Source organism: Falco naumanni, chromosome 2, assembly GCF_017639655.2.
Source record: "Falco naumanni isolate bFalNau1 chromosome 2, bFalNau1.pat, whole genome shotgun sequence".
NCBI lineage: Eukaryota > Metazoa > Chordata > Aves > Falconiformes > Falconidae > Falco > Falco naumanni.
In genome coordinates, this window is record NC_054055.1 from 62,208,685 (window position 1) to 62,229,384 (window position 20,700).

At 43.4% G+C, this 20,700-nt stretch overlaps 1 protein-coding gene across 1 annotated transcript in view; it reads right to left on the reverse strand.

The window, feature by feature from the left end:
• The window catches only part of EFNB2 (ephrin B2), a 46,430-nt gene extending 26,539 nt beyond the window's left edge, over nucleotides 1-19,891 (reverse strand). The window contains exon 1 of the mRNA XM_040584502.1: nucleotides 18,742-19,891. Within this exon, the coding sequence (XP_040440436.1) occupies nucleotides 18,742-18,869 (128 nt within the window). The 5' untranslated portion in view covers nucleotides 18,870-19,891. The remainder of the gene's footprint in view (nucleotides 1-18,741) is intronic.
• Nucleotides 19,892-20,700: the final 809 nt, after the last annotated feature.

The window sequence follows — 20,700 nt, forward strand, 5'->3', positions numbered from 1 at the left end:
TTGAGTTTCTGAACTTGTAAGATCTAATGCTGATGGGATTAGTAAAGAAAAAAGGCTGAAAATGAAAGGATTAATCCGAGAACTTGATTGTATTGAAATTTTTTCCACAGTTTGCAGTTTTGATCATGACCTTTGCGAGAAAGATATTTTTCCAATTTACTTTCCTTATTTTCTTACAACAATAAAGCCCAAATATGGATGAAGAGAATAAAAAGGTTTCCCCTCATGCATTTCAGTTTGACCACAAAACTTACAGCAGCTGATGAGTAGTAGGCATGATTATTATCCCTACATTTGGGTAATACTTTTGCTACTGTGTTTTCATAAAGACTTTAAATAAATCATTTGCTGGGTACTAAGCATTTTCTGAAGCTATTTACTAAGTGTCAGGAGAATTAAGGCTACTGTTTTATGATCCTATTTTTCAAAAACTTGTATCTAGAAAAAAGAAAAGGACAATGCACATTCAGCCTTGATAGAGGTTAACAAAAACTTCAGGATTAATCCTGAATCTTTCTTTCTGCAAGAGCTGATGTAGCCTTAAGCATTCTGGGGTAGCATCCACACTTATGAAACGTTTGCAGGATGGCATCTGTAAAACAAGTTGATGAACTGGCTTTAGAAGTCTGATCAGAATGTGCCTTCAACTAACTAAAAAACTTCCCCCGCCCTGAACAGAAATATAATAAAGATGGAGCAAGAGGTTTTCAGAATCCTGTGACTGATTCCAAGGAAGCTGCGTTACTCCAATAGCTGGCTGGGACAGTCACATGCTCTTCTTGAGCAGCCAGGATAGCGACAGCACTGGAACCACTGCTTTCTATAAAACCCCAACTTTCTAACTTTCTGCTTTCTAGCTCTATATGTTCTTTAGTGGGAAACCTACATACCACTACAAGTCCCTGTACCCCGTACAGAAAATTAGGAGAAAAGCCGAGCAAATTTTCCCATACATTTCTGCCAGCAGTCAGATATAGTGAGATTAGAGCATTCAAAGTATCTTGCTCACAATTAATAATCCTATTGCTCACTGTAAGAAAGCACATAAAAGTATATTAAGTACAGTAAAAGCTGTATGATGAAATTCATGCACTTTCTGTCTGGCACTTTTGGATACAGATGGCATTTTTACTGTCACCCCAAAACTGGTGTACTGTGGGCAACACTTGACATCTGTGCAAACCCATGGATGTGAATCCCTCCCACATGGCCAACTAGTCATGCAGCTTATCAAATAACAGCAACATGCAGACTTCCCAAACCTTTTTAAAAGTATTGTATTAGACCAAAAAGTCACATGACACATGAACAGAAAATAGGAACAGAATATTCCATTCCTCATTCCCACCAATGTTAGAATAATTTTCTGTATCACACTTATTTTAAGGCCAAATAATTCCTGGCACTAATGTACTAATGTAGGCCGAAGTCCTAGCGAAGTTAAACTTGGATTTTGAAATTTTACAAAAAATAAGATTCATATTATGCAGTTTCCAACTAACTTCTTAAGAATCTACTTCCTGTTTAAAGAAACTTAGCAAATTCAACCTTATTGAATTATAAAGTTTTCCTTAATGATAACCATTCAAACCTGCCTAATTTCCTTATATTAAATTCTCAAAAAAAACCAACTTTACCTGTCAGCACTTTTGCACTGAGAATATTTTACTATTCCTTACCAGTCACGTCTGAAATTGTAAAATTATCTACAGATAAAATTCTTAGCGAAATAAATTCTTACTTTGTTAATCAGTATTGACTGATGTAACAATCTGTTGTCACGCTCTTCCCAACTTGCAAAACTATATACATATACACACATACTATAAATATATATATGCACACTTAGCTTTAACTATATCCTAGTAATTATTAAATAAATGCTATTTTAGAAAGCGTGTTAGTACTTGTGGCAAGTCTTGTATATTTAACTGGGGAAACAGTGCCAAATTTCTCTGCTTTAATACCTTACCTGAACTAATTGGTGTAGGCAGTTAGCTTTAAATTAATGTAACAAAAATAACCCTAAAAATGCAAACAATCAAGAATGCTTCTTAAAATGCAGCCTGAAACCTTCTGTTGGGGAATCCTACCCACTTAACTTTATGAAGTTTAACTACCAGCCTGACTATAAAGTTATTCATTGAAAAGTTTTATTAAGGAAATGTCATGAATACTAATAACACAGTATGTTAGTCCGTTACTTGTACAAGTGCAAACTGAAACAGAATACAGAATAGCATTCCATGTACAAGCCCTTCCTGTTTAGAAGAAACGGTTATTAAAAAGTACACATATTCATCATCTGGCTTTTGAAAAAATAACAATATTCGTCTTTTGAAAAGCATTTTGTCTACAGGAGAAGTGATTAAGCAAGGCAAAAGTCCTACCAGCTTGATGCAAAGCACAAAAGTTCCAGGAAAAGGTCTTAGTGATTTCAGTGAAGTAGCAGTGGGCTGATCACAGCCTGCTGAATGAGATGAAAACCAGTTTACTGATTCCTTTGAACTGAGTAAAATCCCAAAACATAGACCACAGACTTCTGTAAGAGTCCTGTGTGCCACACAGTTTTCACATTAGTTTCTGTCATAACCATCATCATATAAAAACCATGTGGAGATAAGGGATATACCCAGCTGTAAACCTGAAATGATTTTTTTGCAGAACCAGTGATATTACAGGACTGATCTCACTCAAGTTTAAATAGATTAAGTGAATGTGAATTCAGTCAGAAGAGGATCAGTAACTGCCATGGAAGGGACAGAAAAACAAGCTTCATCAAAAAAGATTGATGTGGAGTCGCTGTCTCAAAATGGGTACAGAATTTGGTTAAAAAGAAAGGCACTACTCTTACGTGAAGTCTGTGCAAGAAAAATTACCATAGTGTGACACAGCAAGATGACAAGACTGGCTTTATACACATAGACTAGCAAATGAAACTTTCAAAACGAAAGTAGTACAGCATTTCATATTATTAAAATCCTTTTAAGTGAGTTTTGGAACCTCTTTTTCTTTGCCAGTGGAGGATTATTAAATCATTTTAATACTATAACAATTTTCTACAGAACATGCTAAATAGGGTTGGGTTTGAATTTAAATAAAATTTAAGTTTAATCTGCTGACCTGATTTATATGTAACATTTTTCCACGCAGTTAATTAAACTATTCATGTAAGCAATGGTTACTGGCATTAACAGGACTTGTAGGGTAGAAACTAAATGGAATTCAAACAAATAAATAAACAAATACATTCATGCTCATCCCTTAATGGTAAGTACCACATTATACACAGCCAAATTATAAAACACCGTAACACAAGTTTCTAAAGCTTCACTCTTGTATTTCTCACCTCCATTGGAAGGAAAGAACCTCTTTTTGGGGCTCAGGCTCCCCTGCAATAAAAAGTGCAGCAAGCCCATAAATTCTTTGAAACAGTGCCTGAAACTGTAGCTAATCTCCATCCTGGAGTTTGTGGTACCTCCTTGTCCTCCTCCTTCCTCACCGCCAAAGGAGCCCACCTTCTTTCAGACTACCTGGTGGAAATGCTTGCAGTGCGCTGAAAAGAGGAATGGTCAAGGGTTTATTTTGTTTTAATCACCACCCTGGACACAAAATGGTAGTGATGCCACCATTTTGTGTGTCTCAAGTAGCCATGCAAATGGACACCGCCATTCTTGGTGCCTTTTCCTGGACCTGCTCTTACTGAAATTGTTACTTCCATTAACTTCAGTAGGGCATGACAACGCAATACATTTATAACTGAAATCTTCATAACCTACACAAGAGTATTCTGCAGCATGATTATGGATTCTCAAAATTTTAAGGGGACAGAGAATGAGGAGCATGTATGAAATTTTAGCTGTTTCATTTATCATATAATCTCACTACCTTTGGCAAAATACGAGAGGAAAGCATTTAAAATATAACACAGGATTTCTAATAGGCGTAAAATAAGGATGGGTTCAGAATGCATACACGCTATCCCAAAGAAAACATTTTTTTTGCATGGACCTGCAGGATTTGACAGTCAAATCACATCACAGTCCTAAAGGCACGGAGTTTCCACTGCATATAGAGCCACCCACAGACACCATCCCTCTTAAAATACACCAGAAAATGCCCTGACTAGTCTCCTAGAAAGATGTGTCACGAGTTTCCTTCACCAAGTAACTCGCATGACTATTGCTGTTGCAGAAGCACAGACACCCACTTCCTCGCTCCCTTCAGCTTATGATGGGTCACAAGTCTAAAAGGTGCCCTGCACTCGAGAGAGCACAAAACCTGCAGCTAAGATATATTTGGCAAGAACCATACCCCTTTTGCCCCTGATGTATGTGGAAGGTCACTTGCAACCCAGCACCAAACACATCTTATTGGAGACACTATCTAAAAGAAAATCTGGTTCCTTAAAAGCTGCGGTGTATGAGATTATGGATGTGATCTCATTCCATGGAAAAAGTAAATAAGCCAAAGGAGGTGCCACACTCTCCTTTGGGGCTACCCCAGCCCTGGGCTCTGGCAGAGGTAGCTGACTGCAACTCCCGTCCAGAGGAAGGGTGGCATCCTGGGGTGACCACAGACTTGGGGGGTGCTGGCAGCCCCCTTTCCCAGCCCGGCGAGCAGCGGCAGTGCCCCGCTTTCAGCCCCCCAGCGCGCAGCTGCCAGAAGAGTTTTGCTGTAAGACAGTGTATCTGTTTCAACTGGACGCCATTTCCACCTGCCAGAGACAGTTTAGTTTTGCTGGAAAGCTGCCCTTCCCCTCGCTGCTTGACTCTCACTCACAGAACAAAGCAAAAATACACACTTGCATAACTAAAACCTCCAGACCAAACTGTGCTTTACCCTTCCGTCCCCAACGTAAATCCAGGGTGCAAAAATGAACGTGCGGTTTTCCTCCCATGAAAGGGAAGCACAATTTCCTCTGCCTTAAAAACACCCTCTCAGAGAAAACACCGATATATTTTTTTCCTCTACAATGGTAAACAAGATCTGGGGTTTTTGCACAAGAACGTGCAGCCTGGCTTAGAATATTTACCACACAGGTGGAGCTTGAAATGCTGAAAATGTGTACAATTTGATTTTTTACTAAAGCTGGCAAAGAATTTTTTTTTTAAATAACAGATTTTATATTCAGTTTTCATGCGTGACATACATAAAGCATTATTAATAGCAATTAACTTTTTTGTATTATTGTGCAGAAAGCAATTACTGTTCTGCTAGAAGTACTTAAAGCACTAGAGAATTCTGATCCATTTACTAAATCAATTCTGGTAACCACAAAAGAACCACTAATGTGCTTTAGGACAGGCTTCGCACTAAAGAGAAAAAAAAAAAAAAAGAAGATGGATATGACCAATGTTCTATTTTAAAGTGTATTATATTAACATTTCATCAGCATTTACAGAAATATGAACCCTCACAACAGTGCTGGACTTACTCAGCTTCAGCAAACAGGGACTCACTCCTCAAATCATTGCTTACTCTCGTGCATAAGCATGGGAACACACACAGGCACATTCTCCTTTTTACTGCATTTCAGCAGAAACATGCTTTCTATATTGAGTTTAAAAACTGCAAGTGGCTGCAGTGGAGAGTAGCAGCCAATCTGTATAAACGGTTTATTCTGAAGAATTTCTCAAAGGGAAAACACTCAGTAGGTGCATTGTAATTAGTTGCTCTTTCTAGTTACCTCTTGACAAATGATGCATGCGGGTCTGGATGAGAGCCCAACTCTTGACCCATGCCACCACTACACACTTTAGCACTTCAGGCAGAAACCCCTAGCCTCAGCATTCTTTTCATTTTGTTTTTCCAGAAACACAGTGCTGGTAATGCACAACATGAGAATCAGACATGATTAGCAAAGTTGGAATTCTTTCAGAAGTGCTTCGTATAGCTGCGTCCTAAATATATCCGAGGAAAGCTTCCTGCCTTCAATTCCTTCCAAATATGTAGCATGTTTTGGGATTGGGTTAAAGGACAGAACATGGAAATACTCACAGCAAACACTGATCCCACAATGCTTAACGATATGCTTTGGTGACATTTGTAAGCCTTTCAAACAGAAGATATTAATGTGATTGTTATTTTAAATACAGAGGATTATAAGCCTACTGAGAAACGCAACTTTTGCCACAAAAAATACCTTTAAAAAATAAACATTTTTTTGGATAGCACTTTACTGCCCCCTTTTGCACTTTAACATTAGAACAGGTTTCAACATGAACATACCTCTGAGAAACATCGTGCTGTGAAGATACGGGGTAACTCGACAGGGCTTCATGTTTACACACTAGCAGACTATCAGGCACTGTTTTGGGGACATCTTCCACTTGCCTACACTGTAAACAACTGAAACATCTAGCTTCACTGTCCCTAATCTTTCATGGAAGAGACCAGTAATGGATGGCAAATTACCATCTTCCATTTTAATCTGCATGTATATGGGCAACTGGGAAAGAATGGGATATTGCTCGTTAACACTAGTTGTCTCTAGAGATTTTCTAAAGCAAAGATCATATGCAACTTGAATTTAGTTTTATTCATCAGGAAGAAAAGAATGACAAAGGGCTTCCCAGTCTGAGGCCACTCATGTGTTAGCAATCCCTTAACTGAAAGGATGGGTGTATCCAGTAGAAAACTTCACAAACTGGCAGGCAGGGATATTTTCTTGAAAGGTGAAGACAAGAAGCCTAGACATTCAAATACCCTGCAAGCCTACAGGCACAAACCCGTTCTGCAACTCCACACTGCAATTACAGTCGGTACAGAATCCATGTATGTCTGTGTGTGTCCACATATATCTACAAAAGGTAATAAATCTATAGTCTAGTGGCCAGTTATTTACAAAATACTAATTCATTATGACAGAGCCAGAGGGGGACCAGTCCTGCCCCAGCCCTCAGCTTCCATTTGACAAAGTCCATGTGCTGCTGTGTACACTTATATTTAAACTTAATCCATTTTCCTCTGTCATCCTACAATTACAACGCAAGTCACAATAATATTAAATTTCACTGCCTACAGCGTTGCACAATTGAACCATTACTGTAATGAAAACTGACGCCCTTTGATAGTAACACTGGTGTTTTCTCTCATTTGCTAGCCATGAAATACAGGAAGAGACCAATGTTGTTTTAATTAAAGAATTGTTGTTCAAAATATGCTACTGGGAATATTAAAGTAGTTCTTTGCTCTCACAGCAAAGATAATCTGGTATTTATATGGTTTGGATTTTTTTTTTTAAAAAGAAAAATAAAAAAAATCTGTGCCATGAATCCAGCGTAACACAAAACCAATGCCCTACTTGACTTGTGCTCACGGAGGCAGGGTGTGCCAAACCCAAGAAAGATGGCGCTTTATTGAAAAGATGCAGAGCATGGAACAGAAAGTCAAACCAAACCATGTGTGCTTCTTACACAAGTCACTAAAGTCTTTGCTTTTAGAAAGCTAACAGAGAGCAGCTGGCATTTGCCAAAGAACTACTTTTCAAAAAGGGCACTGTAAATCACAAGAAATAAACAATAAAACCAGATTGTTCTATTGCTGTGCTACACTCAGCTCTTCTCCACCATTCCCATTACAAAAAAAAAAAGGTGTCTTATGTCAGCTGCCATAGAAGGATACCAACCAAAGTTTGCAGTCTTCCTTCTCTTAACTACAATTTGTTCACACCTGTATGGTCTTGTTCCAAGACATGCTCCCAGCAAAGTCTATAAAAGAGGGCGGAGACTGTCTTGTTACTTGATGAGACATTAATAATCAGCGATTGTATCTCAAATTCAAAGAAAAAATTCCAGCTGCTTTGCAGTTGTTAGAAAATATATTATTGCATACCATTTGCCTGCATAAGTAAACACTGGAAGTAGAACAAAAGTTGTTAACTCACAACTTTCAGGAAAAGTTATGCCGAATCAATAACAGCATTGTATGACAGACCAAAACCTATTTTGGCAAATCAATGTTATGCAAAGATTTCCAGAATCCAGTTACAACTCTCTATCACTCCTATGCCACATCCTTTTTCTCTTTATATTGGAAAAGACAGTTTTCAGGGGAGAGAAAATGGCCTTGAGTAAAAATCCAAATGGGAGCTCTAACATGAGCCTGCATTTGTGTCTCACAGTAAACCCAAGATTCAGCCACTCGCAAGTGCAGAGATCCTATATTCTTACCTTAAATACCAACTTTTCCAAAGTTTGACTGACTTGCAGAAGTAGAGTAGAACTGGGTTGGCCACTGCCACCTCCAAAGCAGTAGTAATATCAGATCTACCAAGAACCATCTTTTGTCCTGCTGCAGGTCTAAACCTCTCAAATTAAGCTAAACTGGCACTGTAGCGGTTTAAAAAGTGCTTTAAGGGTCCAGAAGTGCATTCAACGTGACAACAGACATCCCTGCCCTGGGTGGAAGACTCCATCAGGGCTTCAGCAGACAGCTAGGGACAGCAGGAGCTCCACCCAGTCAGTTTTAACCTGCTGCTCTGTACCTGCAAGACACTGGCATTTTGTTCTGCCTCTACCAGAGGGATGCTCAGCCTGTGCACCCACTGCAAGCTGCAAACTGTGTTATCCTTCAGGGGGGTGATCGGGACTCTTGGGAGCAGCCGGGTCACCCTCGGCAGTCAGTCGTCGGTGGAAATGTGCTGCAATGGAAATGTGCTGCTGGTATTACACTGAACTGCAAGCAAAAGCACAGAAAACTGTTCCAGCAGAGCTACCAATGCAGCCAGACCTCCAGGAGCAAAGCTGATGGACCCACTGGAGCTGTCCCAGCCAGCACATAGCACATACCCCTGGTGGGGCTACAGAGACTACTGGCAAGATATGTGGAAACTAAGACTCTTTGCAAACGCAGACAGGACTGTAGGTTCTGACATAATTTTCTGATATTAAAAAGAAATAATAATAATCATGAAGCTTCAGAGCTCTGTATTTGTCCAACCCCAAAAAACCTTTTCACTCTGGCCTTGACTCAATACCGCTCATGCTTAAATCTGTCCCGCTTCAGCAAAAATATTCAGCATTCAGCACATGCTCAACACGAGCTTTTCTGAGTAAGGACAGTTTCCTGAGTCAGGCCCTAGGCGCACAGTGCAGTCTTGCTTGCCTTGGTGTCACACACCAATCCACAGAATGTAAAAGACTATGTAAGCAGTAAATTTATGAAGATTTGGGTTTTGTTTTTCTTCAAAAAGTGCCTGAAAACTGTTTGATAGAAGGAACAATGATTACCGCTAAAAATCATCTCTTCTAAAATATTTATCAGGCATACTAATAACCTTGCCTGCCAATGTGACTTTCCCTGTTCAGCTATTCTACATAGCTTGGAAAAAGAAACCCCCAAAAAACCCTAAAGGTCAGGTGTTGTGCAGTGATTAAGTTAGACAGCTTCTGAACTAAACTGAAATTAATTAAACATGAAGAAAGCAACTGAAGTGTGGACAGCAAATGCTATGGGATTGCAAACCCTCAAAAGGAGTCAAGATATTCCCAACTCCAAATTTACACTTTTACCCAGTCAGGTATAGAAACCAACTGGTGCTCAGGCAGTAGGTAAGCAGATGGTGAGCACCAGCAAAAATGAAAATGTGAAACAATGCACCACTCGAAGAGTCAGAAGTGCAGTTTTGTGTGCTTTCACTAGTGCTCGCATAGGTTCCTTAAACAAACTGCTTCAAACTTGCAGAACATCAAAAGCCAGATGGGTCTTCCTGAATGAGTCCACAGGCAAGGAGCCAGGATTCCCGTTCGCTGCAGAAATAGGCCTGGACTTGATTTCAGTCTTCTTAGCTCTGACAGGCTGGAGTCTGGCAGAACTCCCAATCCAAAATAAAATAGCATTCAATTGCAACTGGGCTTTAACTAACAGTAACAATAATAATAACAATACATTTTAAATCCCTCTTATTAGCTCGAACATGCACTTCCCTTTACAGTGCATTGTTCATCTTTCCCACCGTTGTTCTTTGGTTTGGGTACCTAAGTAAATGCACTATTAAAGCAAAAGCTAACAGAACAGTGATAAAAAATTTGCAGCATCACAGATTTTTCAGCCTAATGTATCATTCCACCATCTAACCTATCCTCCTGTGTAAAACAGGCCATAAAATTTCTAATTTTCTGTTGACATGTGTAAAACTTGATTATGCTTTAAAGTCTACACAGCTCTGAATCCTACTAAATAAAAGTTTCGTAAATCCTGTTTTAGCTATTAACCACTAGACATTTCAAAAGAACACTATAGTAGAAACCCCATCCTATAGTTATGTATATGCCATACATTAGGAATGATTCACCTAGCAACATAACCCTCTACCAGCCTTTATCTTTTCTGGCTTGGAACCTATGTTTAAAACCAGAAGAAAGCACAGGCTAATACATCAAAGTTTAAATCAGCTGCATTATAATTATCATGCTGATACCGCAATAAACACAGGGTGTTGGCTGGCCAGGATTGCCAAAAAAGATAGAGGTACTGCTCTTATTTGCTGTCTTTGACAATGTATATAATCACATCAAAGGGAACTTCTCTGCATCACAGTTAACAGGGGAAAAAAAAAATATCTGTATGTTCTCCTTCCTTGAGTAAAATGATACATTTTGTTCATTATAAAAAATACAAAATTTTGCCTATAATGAAAAAACAATTATAATCTAAAGCCCTTGCAAGCTAATGTAATACTCACTGAAATCACTGGAGGTGTTTTCATGGAGTTGAACAGGAGCTAGACAGAAGCCTCGAACATGTTTATCTACTTGCAAATACATAAAATACTACATGACATTTTCAATTCTGCATTTAAGTCTGCTCGAAAACTTTTGAAAATCAGGCTAAGAGTAAACATGGATTCACAAGCACAAAACATAAGAAATAATTCAAAATGACACTGAAGACACTTCAAGTTTCAGGAATTTCTCTGTGCATGCTTTATGGTTTCAGGTTTTAAGACCTAACTGCCCTTGGGGGCGGCGGAGCAACGGGAACACTGTTTTTTGTTCTGCCATTTCGTTTTCATACTTAGCTTTCACGCTGAGTGCAATGTGCTTGTTTTCTCAAAGCCTCTCCACTGTTGGGGGCGGGGGGGGAAGCTGCTTTCCACCACCCCCCAGTTAGGGAACAGAAGTGCAAATCGCCAAAGCTCTGTGGTCTAATTCCATCTTCGAGTTAACATATGTCAGTAGAAACCATCTCAGGGGAGGGGAACCTGCAGAGGATTCTGTATGGGAACAAGGAGACCTGGCCGGCACTGCCAAGGATGCTGCACTGCCCAGGATGCGCTCCGTAAAGAATTACCCACTCCTTTCTGTGCCCTGCCAAACCTACCGAGCCTTATCTGGTACATTTCTGAAACGTGACATGACAGGCAGGTTCGAAAGCTAAATGTTGGATAATGGTGGGCAAACAAAGGACATCGGTTTTTGCATTATTTCTTTAATTACTTTAACCCTTGTTCGAACAGAAAGCATAGGGCCAGAGTAATTCAGCTTCTCTCTTTGTCATTTGCCTGCCATAAATATGCACCAGTCTGCATTTGAAAAGCTGAAGGAGGCCGCAAGCTTGCTGGACATTTATCATGCTCTGTTCCCTGTTAACAAGCAAATACTTTAGTTGAATGGCCCATTAGCAATCATTGTCAAATGCAGAATGCAAGGTGCTTGGATGTGACCAGCCTGTAAATTAGATGAGGGTGCCCCTGCGCTTTTGAGAATTTCAGCAAATGAATTGGATCTTTTGATATAGATTTGCGAAGGTTAAGCTGCAAGAGAGGAAACGTATCTGAGCACTTCAGGCCCCGAATATTCTGCCAATCTGTTCAGCTCCCTATATGCACTTGTTTATTTTTCATCTGTTAAATCACATCAGCAGCTTGACAGTTTTGGGTTTGGAGTTCCCTTTTCGGTCAGAACTTTAAGTATTCCACCTTACTATGGGGTAGGATAAGAATGATAAATTCAAGCATGTAATTAACATCTTTATATAAAAAAGAAAAAGAAAAAGAAAAAGGAAAAAGAAAAGGAAGAAAAACCCCCGACCAACAAACCAAACTTTAAAAGTGTCCGAGCCCCTGCCAAACAAACAGCATGAATTCCATTTTGCAGAGCTCATCCCAGGCTCATTCCCACTAAAGACACAACTGTTATTGTAGGCTTCAGTGTTTTTTCCCCCCTTATGTCTAGACTCTGCCTAAGAAATGCAGAGTGCTTTCTTCCCCCCCCCCCCCCCCCCCCAGGAGACAAATGAGCAGGCAATAAAGTAAATATTTCTCGTTTGAATCATACCCCTGATTTGCAATGTAATGCTGAGTTTAAGTTGTGGGTGTTTACGGTTGTCAGCTGGGTAGAAAAGCAAGTCTTAACTACTTTGAAGGCTCTTTAAAAGAAAAGGCAAGAAAAAAATGCAAGTAGCTGCACTAGGAGAGGTATTTCACTACCTTTACAGCTGCAGATCACTTAAATGACAAAACAATGGCTAAATTGTCTGCATGCTGAACTCAAGGGGCTGACAGCAAGCTCATCGCAATGAATTTAAGGGGGGGGGAGGCAGCGATAGGCAGATATTTAGCTCATTCATTACTGGATTTCAGCCTGCCTTTCGGAAATAAACACCACCTAGAGACTAAGCCAGATCAGTTTGGTTATCTGCAGCTTTATTGGTAAATAGGAATGGATGCTGGTTTGTTTGCGTTGGGTTTTTTTTTCTTTTATATTTCCACAGATGGGAAACATAAGAGATGCTGAAGTATCACCTGGCCAAGGCACAGACAATGCAGCATGTTTATCTACACTGCTCCCATGGAGTGCGAGATGGAGACCACAGCCTGAAACACAGCTGAAATCAAAAGGTCTCTGTTTTCTTTCCAGATAACCCCAGTCCTACCTATTCCCTCTGCTCTCTGTTCCCTGCCAGCATGCTCCTGCCCGAAGCCCAAATAGATTAAGGCAACAAACCCCAAGTGCAACTAATTCTTCAGAGAGGCTGCTGCTAGGGCAGGAGTTAAAAAGGAAAATCTTCCACACCTAACAATTGCAGCCATCTTAAGTTTTAATCGGTCCCCATCTCGGCAGAAAGCAGTAAATGAAATCTATCTTTACCATATTATACGCCACCAATGAGCAAGAACTGAGCAGCTTTTCTTTACTGCTTTAACCATCCCAAGCCACAAGTAGGCTTTTCATACTTTCTAATCCCAGCCCCCAAGTTTTGTGCAGTTCTCACATAATACCTTACAGCCCCGAGCAAGGCCCTTAGTTTCTAACACCCCTTTCAGAGACGTGTCATTTCTAACATCAAGCCAATCTATATGTTGCCATGGCATCACCCTTTATCTACCTTCACATCTTATGAACTGCATGGATTTACCACATTATTTTTATCTGAAAGACAGAAAATGGTGGTTTTATTGCCATACAATCAGATTACTGCTGCTAGTTTCTCTATGCCTTTTTACCATACTTCAATCAAAAGGGATCAGTTTCTTTATACTCTGCCCTTGATTTACATTACATCTGTAAAGACCTAGTCTGGGTTGTAATCCCCTTATTAACTATGACCAGGGTTGATTTGCCTAAAAATAAAAGCAAATTGTGTCAGACCTTTTCACTTTGTTTTTGATTCGGAACTACAAAATGGATTACTAAAGAAATCTTCAGAGTTCACACGGCTGGTATAGCACTGAATTTAAAATGAGAATTAAACAAGTTAAACATGGGAGCTGTGTCAACGGTTTACATTTTCCATCATGGGAGAAAGGCTGAACTGCGTTTGTCTTTGTGTTCTCTGGCTTTAAAGAGACAATGAAGCCACAGGAGTTTTTCCAAGCTCTTCTAACACTGTCCATTTGCCATCCTCCCTTCCTCTGCTTTTCATGCAGCACTACCCCCCCACCCACAAAAAATAAATAAAAATAAAAAAAAAGAAACCCCACAACTCCTCTCACTCATGACAACAGCATTCTGGTTAAAAGTCTATATTCTGTGGCACTGCATATTTTAATCAAAATATTTCAAGCAGTTTAACATTCCTATTTAAGTTTCCACAACGCCTCACAAAGAATGAGCTCATAGGCAAATCCATGTAGATGTATGATAAATGACCAGAAAAACAGGTTTCTTTATGTCAGCAACCAAGGCAGGTAGACATTAGGCCCACATGAATAACATTTTAATCCCTATTTTTTTCTCAGAAGAACACTTTCTTCTCATTTGCAACAAGCAATTTCAAGTACTGCAGGTTTGCACGACGACAAGACCAGACTCTAAAAAAAAAATTATTTTTTTTTTTTAAAATGCCCCAAAAGCAACCCTGGGTGTACAGGGCTGCAAGGCCTTGTCTTTCCCAGCATGTCACAGCAGTCACCTCAGGTCATCCGCTGACATCCCACTACAGGAACCTTGGCCGAATTTGAGATGATCCCCAGTGTCACACCTAAAGCAATGTTATCTCCTTTCAATAAAAGGGAGGAGGGGGGTGGATGGCAGGAGGCATTCTTGTGCGTGGGAAGAGGGAGAACTTAAGTGATTTTAGCTTGACTTTTAGTCACTGCCTTTCTAAAGGCCATTACTTCATTAAACAAAGTGAAATAACATCACACAGCTTACAGATAACATGCTTTAAGATAACTACTATAAATAATATAGCAATTATACTCCGCATATAAAAGGCTGGAGAAAATAACCACCTCAAGAATTCGGCCTTCAGTTTGCTCTGAATTAATTTTGCTAATTCACTTGTGCTTTGGAGACCTGGCTACGAACTCCAGAGATACCAAATGGACTGGAAGCCACCACTCACTCCTTGTATTAGCATGCCAAGTGTCAACAGCTATGTTTTGGGTACAATTTAGGAGCATGTGTTTAAATCATTTTAACCTTCCACTCCTGTTTCTTCAGCTTGAAGCTGTAATTGCTGAGGTCCCATGACACAGGACTCCCAAATAAATTCTTGTCTAGCTGAAAGGCTCCCAAACATGTTGTGAGATATCGTTTTAGCAAGCTCTTTGTGCTCCGGCTGGCTCGCTTGTCCTGTGAAACAACGGCTGTCCATTACCTACAGTTTATCATCCTGACAAAATGTGAGGAATGTGGATGTGAAAGCACTAACAATTCCACCCCTGGTGCTTTCTCCTTTTTTTCTCTCTATATTAAAACCGACAAGATTAACCCAAATGCAAACTGCAGAGCATAGTTCAAGGGGCTATTCAATCTGTAGTGAATGTGCATTTGTTTACCTACAAAAATAAGAATTCCAGATACAATGAGAAGCAGACTAGTCTATATGCTGCTGAATAGAACATTTAACAGGGTCATCAATTGCAGTTTATTTTATCAGTTTCTGACATGTTAACATTCATTCAGAGGCAGGCTGTGAAATATCCCATATATAACTGGTTATCAGAAGGAGAAAAAAACAGCTATATAATCTAACTTAATCAGTGTCAAAGGCACCACTTGTGAGGATAACCTTCCACATGTCACTAAGGAGAACCACTTTGCTCACCAGCCTATAGCACACAGGGAACAGCGACACTTAAGACATTAGCAGTGGGTTTTTTGAATGAGATTTCTCCGCCATTTGACTGAAAGGTGCCCCATAACACTATGTGCCGTCCTGTGTGTCAAAGGCGGTGCTGAGCTTCACCTTGAGGTGAAACTGAGGTAATCCGTGCTATCTATAGACACTGTTTGTCTTGGCAGAAACAACACAGGCAGAAAGTCCTCCATTAAAAAGTGTCAACAGAAGTCAAGTCTACAGAATAATTTTCCTTGGTGTTTTCAAGATCATGAGATCTAAGGTTCTTCAGATGAGAAGTCTGTAAAGTCTAAAGTCACAAGCATAAGTTATTTAATACATGTCATTTCAATTTTGTGATTTGGTGGAGGCAGTAAAAGCCAATCTCTAAAAAGGGGGTGGGGGGTGGGGTGGGGGGTGGTGCGGGACACAACAGGACCGGGACCTCCAGGGGAGGGAGCTCAGTGTTCATGTAGCTACTGCGTGCCCTCGGTCCCAGCCACCTGCTAGAAAATTATAACCTCTTAAACTCAGTGCAAAACCAATTCAGTTTATACATTCACCTTAACCTAAAATTTATTATTTCATACTTTATGTTAACCTGACTAACAACTTCGCCCAGCATTTAATTGCCTACCTGTTCAGCAGATTTATGTGTTGAAGCTTTCAATTGAGTTAAATGCACAGCTTCCCTGAATAAATTAACCAGCACCAAAGATAGTTATTACTTCAAACCTAGAAAGCACCTTTATTATTATATGATCCCCAGATCCATTCAGCAGCTTACTTCTCAAGCTAACATTCAGCTTGAATCCAGAGTGAGGACAACCTCATCTAAGGAGAAATTATTCCATATCCTTCGGGCAAACAATTGTGACAAGAATTAGTAAGAAATCCTGCTCTGAGAAGAGAAGCTGTCTCACCGGCAGCAATATCGGCAATGCATTTGTAAGCTTCCTCAAACCACGGGCCTCCAAGTGGCCTATAAATCACTAGCCCCAGCAATTGAAAAGAGTAATTTTAATAGTGTGCTTCTTCACTGTGGTGATTAAGCCTCAATGAATCACTCGGGAAAACTCAATTACATCAACAACACAACCTATTTTTAAGCGTGCATTAAGTTGAAAAAGTAATTAGATATTATCATTAGATCTACCATTAACAACATTCAAAGCTTTTTTGTAATCAAATAGTTTAGAATTAGCCAAATGGAAACACAACTTGTATTTGATAAAGGAAGCATATCCCCGGGCTCTGCAAGATGGGTTGAATTCAGCTGCTCGGATACTTTCATTTCACTGATGGCTAATAAAAGCTATCAAGGTAAGTTGAGAAAGGGAAAGCAGGTTGGGGCTGGCAGAGGAGAGGCCGCGGCAGCGGCTCTTCTGCATTGGAAGAGTGACCTCTGTAGGCATAACCCATCAGGGCTGGGTATCCGAAAGCCTTCCCCCTCCTCCCAGGCTGAGCCCAGCCCGCTTTCCCCCAGCACAGCAGGCCCACTAATGCAACGCAACCCCGGCTCGTAGCCTTTGACTTTCGAGAATTCAAACAGCATTATAAAGCCTGCTTTATAACCGGCCAGGTCTCCTTACTCTCAAATGTTACATGGTACCTTTCCTAAGCCGAAGGAAAGCTCTAGCTACACACACAGCGTCACAGAAGCGCAGAGCCACAGACTGGAGCTAAATTTGGTTTTATTTTGACTGGCTTCCCACCTGGCGCATATATAAAATGATCATTTGTCACACAATGTTAGGAATAAATACGCTGAACTGAGCAAGTCCACAGCATTCCTGCCAGTTACTTTTCTTCCTTTTTTTTTTTTTTAATGAAATAGCAGAAAACTTTTCTGGGAAGGAGAGAGATACATCAAATATGCCCATTATTGAAAAATACTGGCAGAAATCTGCAGCGCGCTTCTCCTTCAATGGAAACAACAGTAGGTAATGACTACCGTAACGCAAGGCTACTTGATAAACTTGAGACGCTGCTCCCGAATCAAACTTTGAAACCTTCAGCAGACTCCCGGAGATCCTGCCACCTACACAGAATTAATCCCTGATCCAGGAAATACTCCATTCGTCCTCATCTCATCACCACCTAACATTTCCTCTAAAAAGTCCCCTGGGAACACAAGATATGTACTTACTGGATTTAATGGGACATTCCAAATCCAATTAACAGAATGCATATGGTTTGCTTTTACGTACGTATAACTGAAGATATAGCACGAATTACAATAAATTGTTTTAACCCATTTCCGGAGCTGAACTCCCTGAACTCATTACAGACTGTTTCTTCCTACCGTGATTTTTCTTTTTCTAAACTAGTAGGTTTAATCACAAAAGTTCAAAGGATTTCACAACTGCGTAAGGCCAACTTATTTCGCTTGTCAAAAACAGAAGGGGACAAAAAGAGAAGTAGAATTAGGTTTTCATCACTGCCTCAGGTTTCCCTTTAAAAAGGGGGTCCACTTCCCCAAAATTTCGTCATCCCAGCAGCAGTAACTGTATATATAGGTTTAGGAAGTTGGGTTTTTTTTAAGGATATGCCTCTATTTAAGAGCGTGCTTTGGTAGTGAAGTCCTGGGAACGCATGTACTTTGTTGCCTGGGTTTGTTAATGAAGCATGACACTAAATGGTTGTGTGATGGGTAATGCTTAGTTCATTACTCACTGACATGTGCCTCGATACCATCAACTCCACAACCAAATTTAGCCCTGTTACAAGCAGATGTAACTTCGCTGGAGTCAATGGGATGAGTTTGCATCTGCAGACGGAGAAGCTGAAGAGTATCACCCCTTCCCGGCAGCCCAGCCCGGCCCGGCTCCGCCGCTGCTCCGGCCCCGGGGGAGGCGGCGGCCCCGCGGCAGAGGAGCCCGGGCCCCGCCCGCAGGTTGCAGCCCGCCGCCGCCGCCCCGCTCCCACTCCACCGCCCCGTCCCGTCCCTTCCCGCCGCCGCTCCCCCTCCCTCCCGGGACCCTCCCGCCGGGGGCACACGGCGGCGGCGCAGCTCCGCCGCGACACGGGCTGCCCACCGCGGGGAGGGCCGGATCTCGCCGCCAGCCCAGGCCGAAGGCGCCGGCGGCCGCCGCTCGCCGTGTGCCCCCCGCCCCGTCCCCGCCGGCGGCCAGGCACCGCTCGCCGCCCCCCCCCCCCCCCGCGCACCGCCGCGGAGGGCAGCGCCAGCCCCCGGGGGAGGCGGCGGGCGGGAGCGGGATGGAAACTTACTTGGGGTTGGAGGAATTCCAATATATGGGGTCTAAAACGATGGACCTCGCCAGCGCAGTTCTGCATAAAACCATCGCGACTCCCCAACAGTACTTCCAGGCGGAGGCGTCTCGCCTCCGCGCTGCCATGGTCGCAGGCGGCACCGAGTTCCTCCCCGGAGCCTCGCCAACTCCGCCGTGCGGCTCCCCCGCACCTGAGCAGCGACAGCAAAGTGGGTGCCCGGTATCCCAACAGCCGGGACGACTGATACGGAAGATGAAAAAAAAAATATTAAAAATCACACGCGAAGGGTCGACGATGCACTCGGTGAGAGCTGCAAGCAGATCTACTGAGTCATGTACGCCACTCGCATGTAGGAAATTCTCCTGCGAGGTAAGATCCAAGCTACCTCCGAAGTAACAACAGCAATAACAAAAAAATGCAAACGCCTCAGTCCTTCCTCTTACTGGGGGTCTCCTGGCTGCCTTGGAAGATACCACTCAAGCTGCCAACTCCCATTTGGATCCAGTGCGCCATACACGTTCACAGTGTCTACGGCTCGCGTGAAAATGAGTTTTAAAAAAAAGGTAAAATAAAAGGTGGTGAGAGAAATAAAGGGGTCGGGGGAAAGGGACACAGCTTCGGCAGGAGGCTCCTCCTGCGTGTCTCTCACTGCTCCCTGCAGTTTGCAATCCGCACAGGCACCAGCCCGGGCTGTTTGGGGGAGCTCGGAAGCAACCGCGAGTCAATAAATCCACTCCGAGAGTCAGCGCCCCCGGTCCCGGGGAGGCGCATCCGCAAGGCTCCGGCTTCCCCAGGGGCGCTGCTGTCCTTGTCGCTGGCAAAGACCCCGGAGCGGAGCAGGCGAAGAAAGAGGGGGAGAAAAAAAATTTTAAAAATAAATTAAAAAACCCAACACAAACACAAAACGGGGGCGGAGGGGGGTGGTCGCAGCGTCAAAACGTCCCTCACTCTCCCGTTGAGCGATCCGCAGTGCGCGCGGCGGCGGCAGGAGGAGGAGGAGAACCGGGCGTGGGACTTGCGCCGCCGCGCAGCCCAGCGCGCAGGAGAGGGAAGGCAAAGCGGCGCCAGCCGCGGCCGTTCCCACCGCGGCGCCGTCAACCCGCGATGCCGACGATGATGCCCCTCCCGCTGCTGCCGCCGCGGCGAGTCCCCGGCGCAGGAGCGCGGCCGGCGGCAGCGCGCCGCCGTAGCCATATAAGCGCGGCCCCGCCGCCCCGCCGCCGCCGCTCATAGGGCCGCCGCCGGGCCGCCGCGCTGGTTGGGCGCTGCGCGTGTCACTTACCGCCGCGGCGGCGGGCGGGGCCGCGCCGAGCCCGGCCGAGCAGGGCCGGCAGGTAACACCCCCAGCCCCGGCCCCGCCGGCGGCCACCGCGGGGCGAGGGCACGGCGCGCTCGCTCTTAGTCACGCAGGGGCTGTGCGGGAGGGGGGCGGAATAACGTGAAATTAGTTATACCCCCAAAATCTGTGTCTGCTAAAACTAAGCGTTTTTCGAGCGTGCCGCTCTTTCAAGAGTGGGGGGCAGCGGCGGGGTCGGGGGGCGCGGGGCTCCCCGCACCCTCCCCGCTGCCCCCGCGCAGAGCGCGCTCCGCGGCAGCGGCCACCTCCGCGCCGCTGCGCAAGGACGGTACGGGCCGGCCCTCCGCTGGCGAGGAGCTCCCCGCTCAACTTTCTGCGGGTGCCCCGCCGGGTGAAGGGGGGGCAGGGGGTTCTCCCACGCTCGGTCCCGACTGACCCTTTCCACGGGGTCTCCGAGCTTCCCAGGTTTGTCTGGTTGCGCAACAAGAAACCGCGGGCCGTCCCGCCGCAAAGAGGAGTCGGACACGGGCAGCCCCCGCAGAGGGGCGCGGAGCAGCGGCAGCTGGCGGCGCTCAGGCCGGGGATGGGCTCCCTCGCCTTTCCCTGGGGATGGCTCAGCGCCTCTTCCCTCCCTTCCGCCCTCGCGGGGGTGGGAGGGG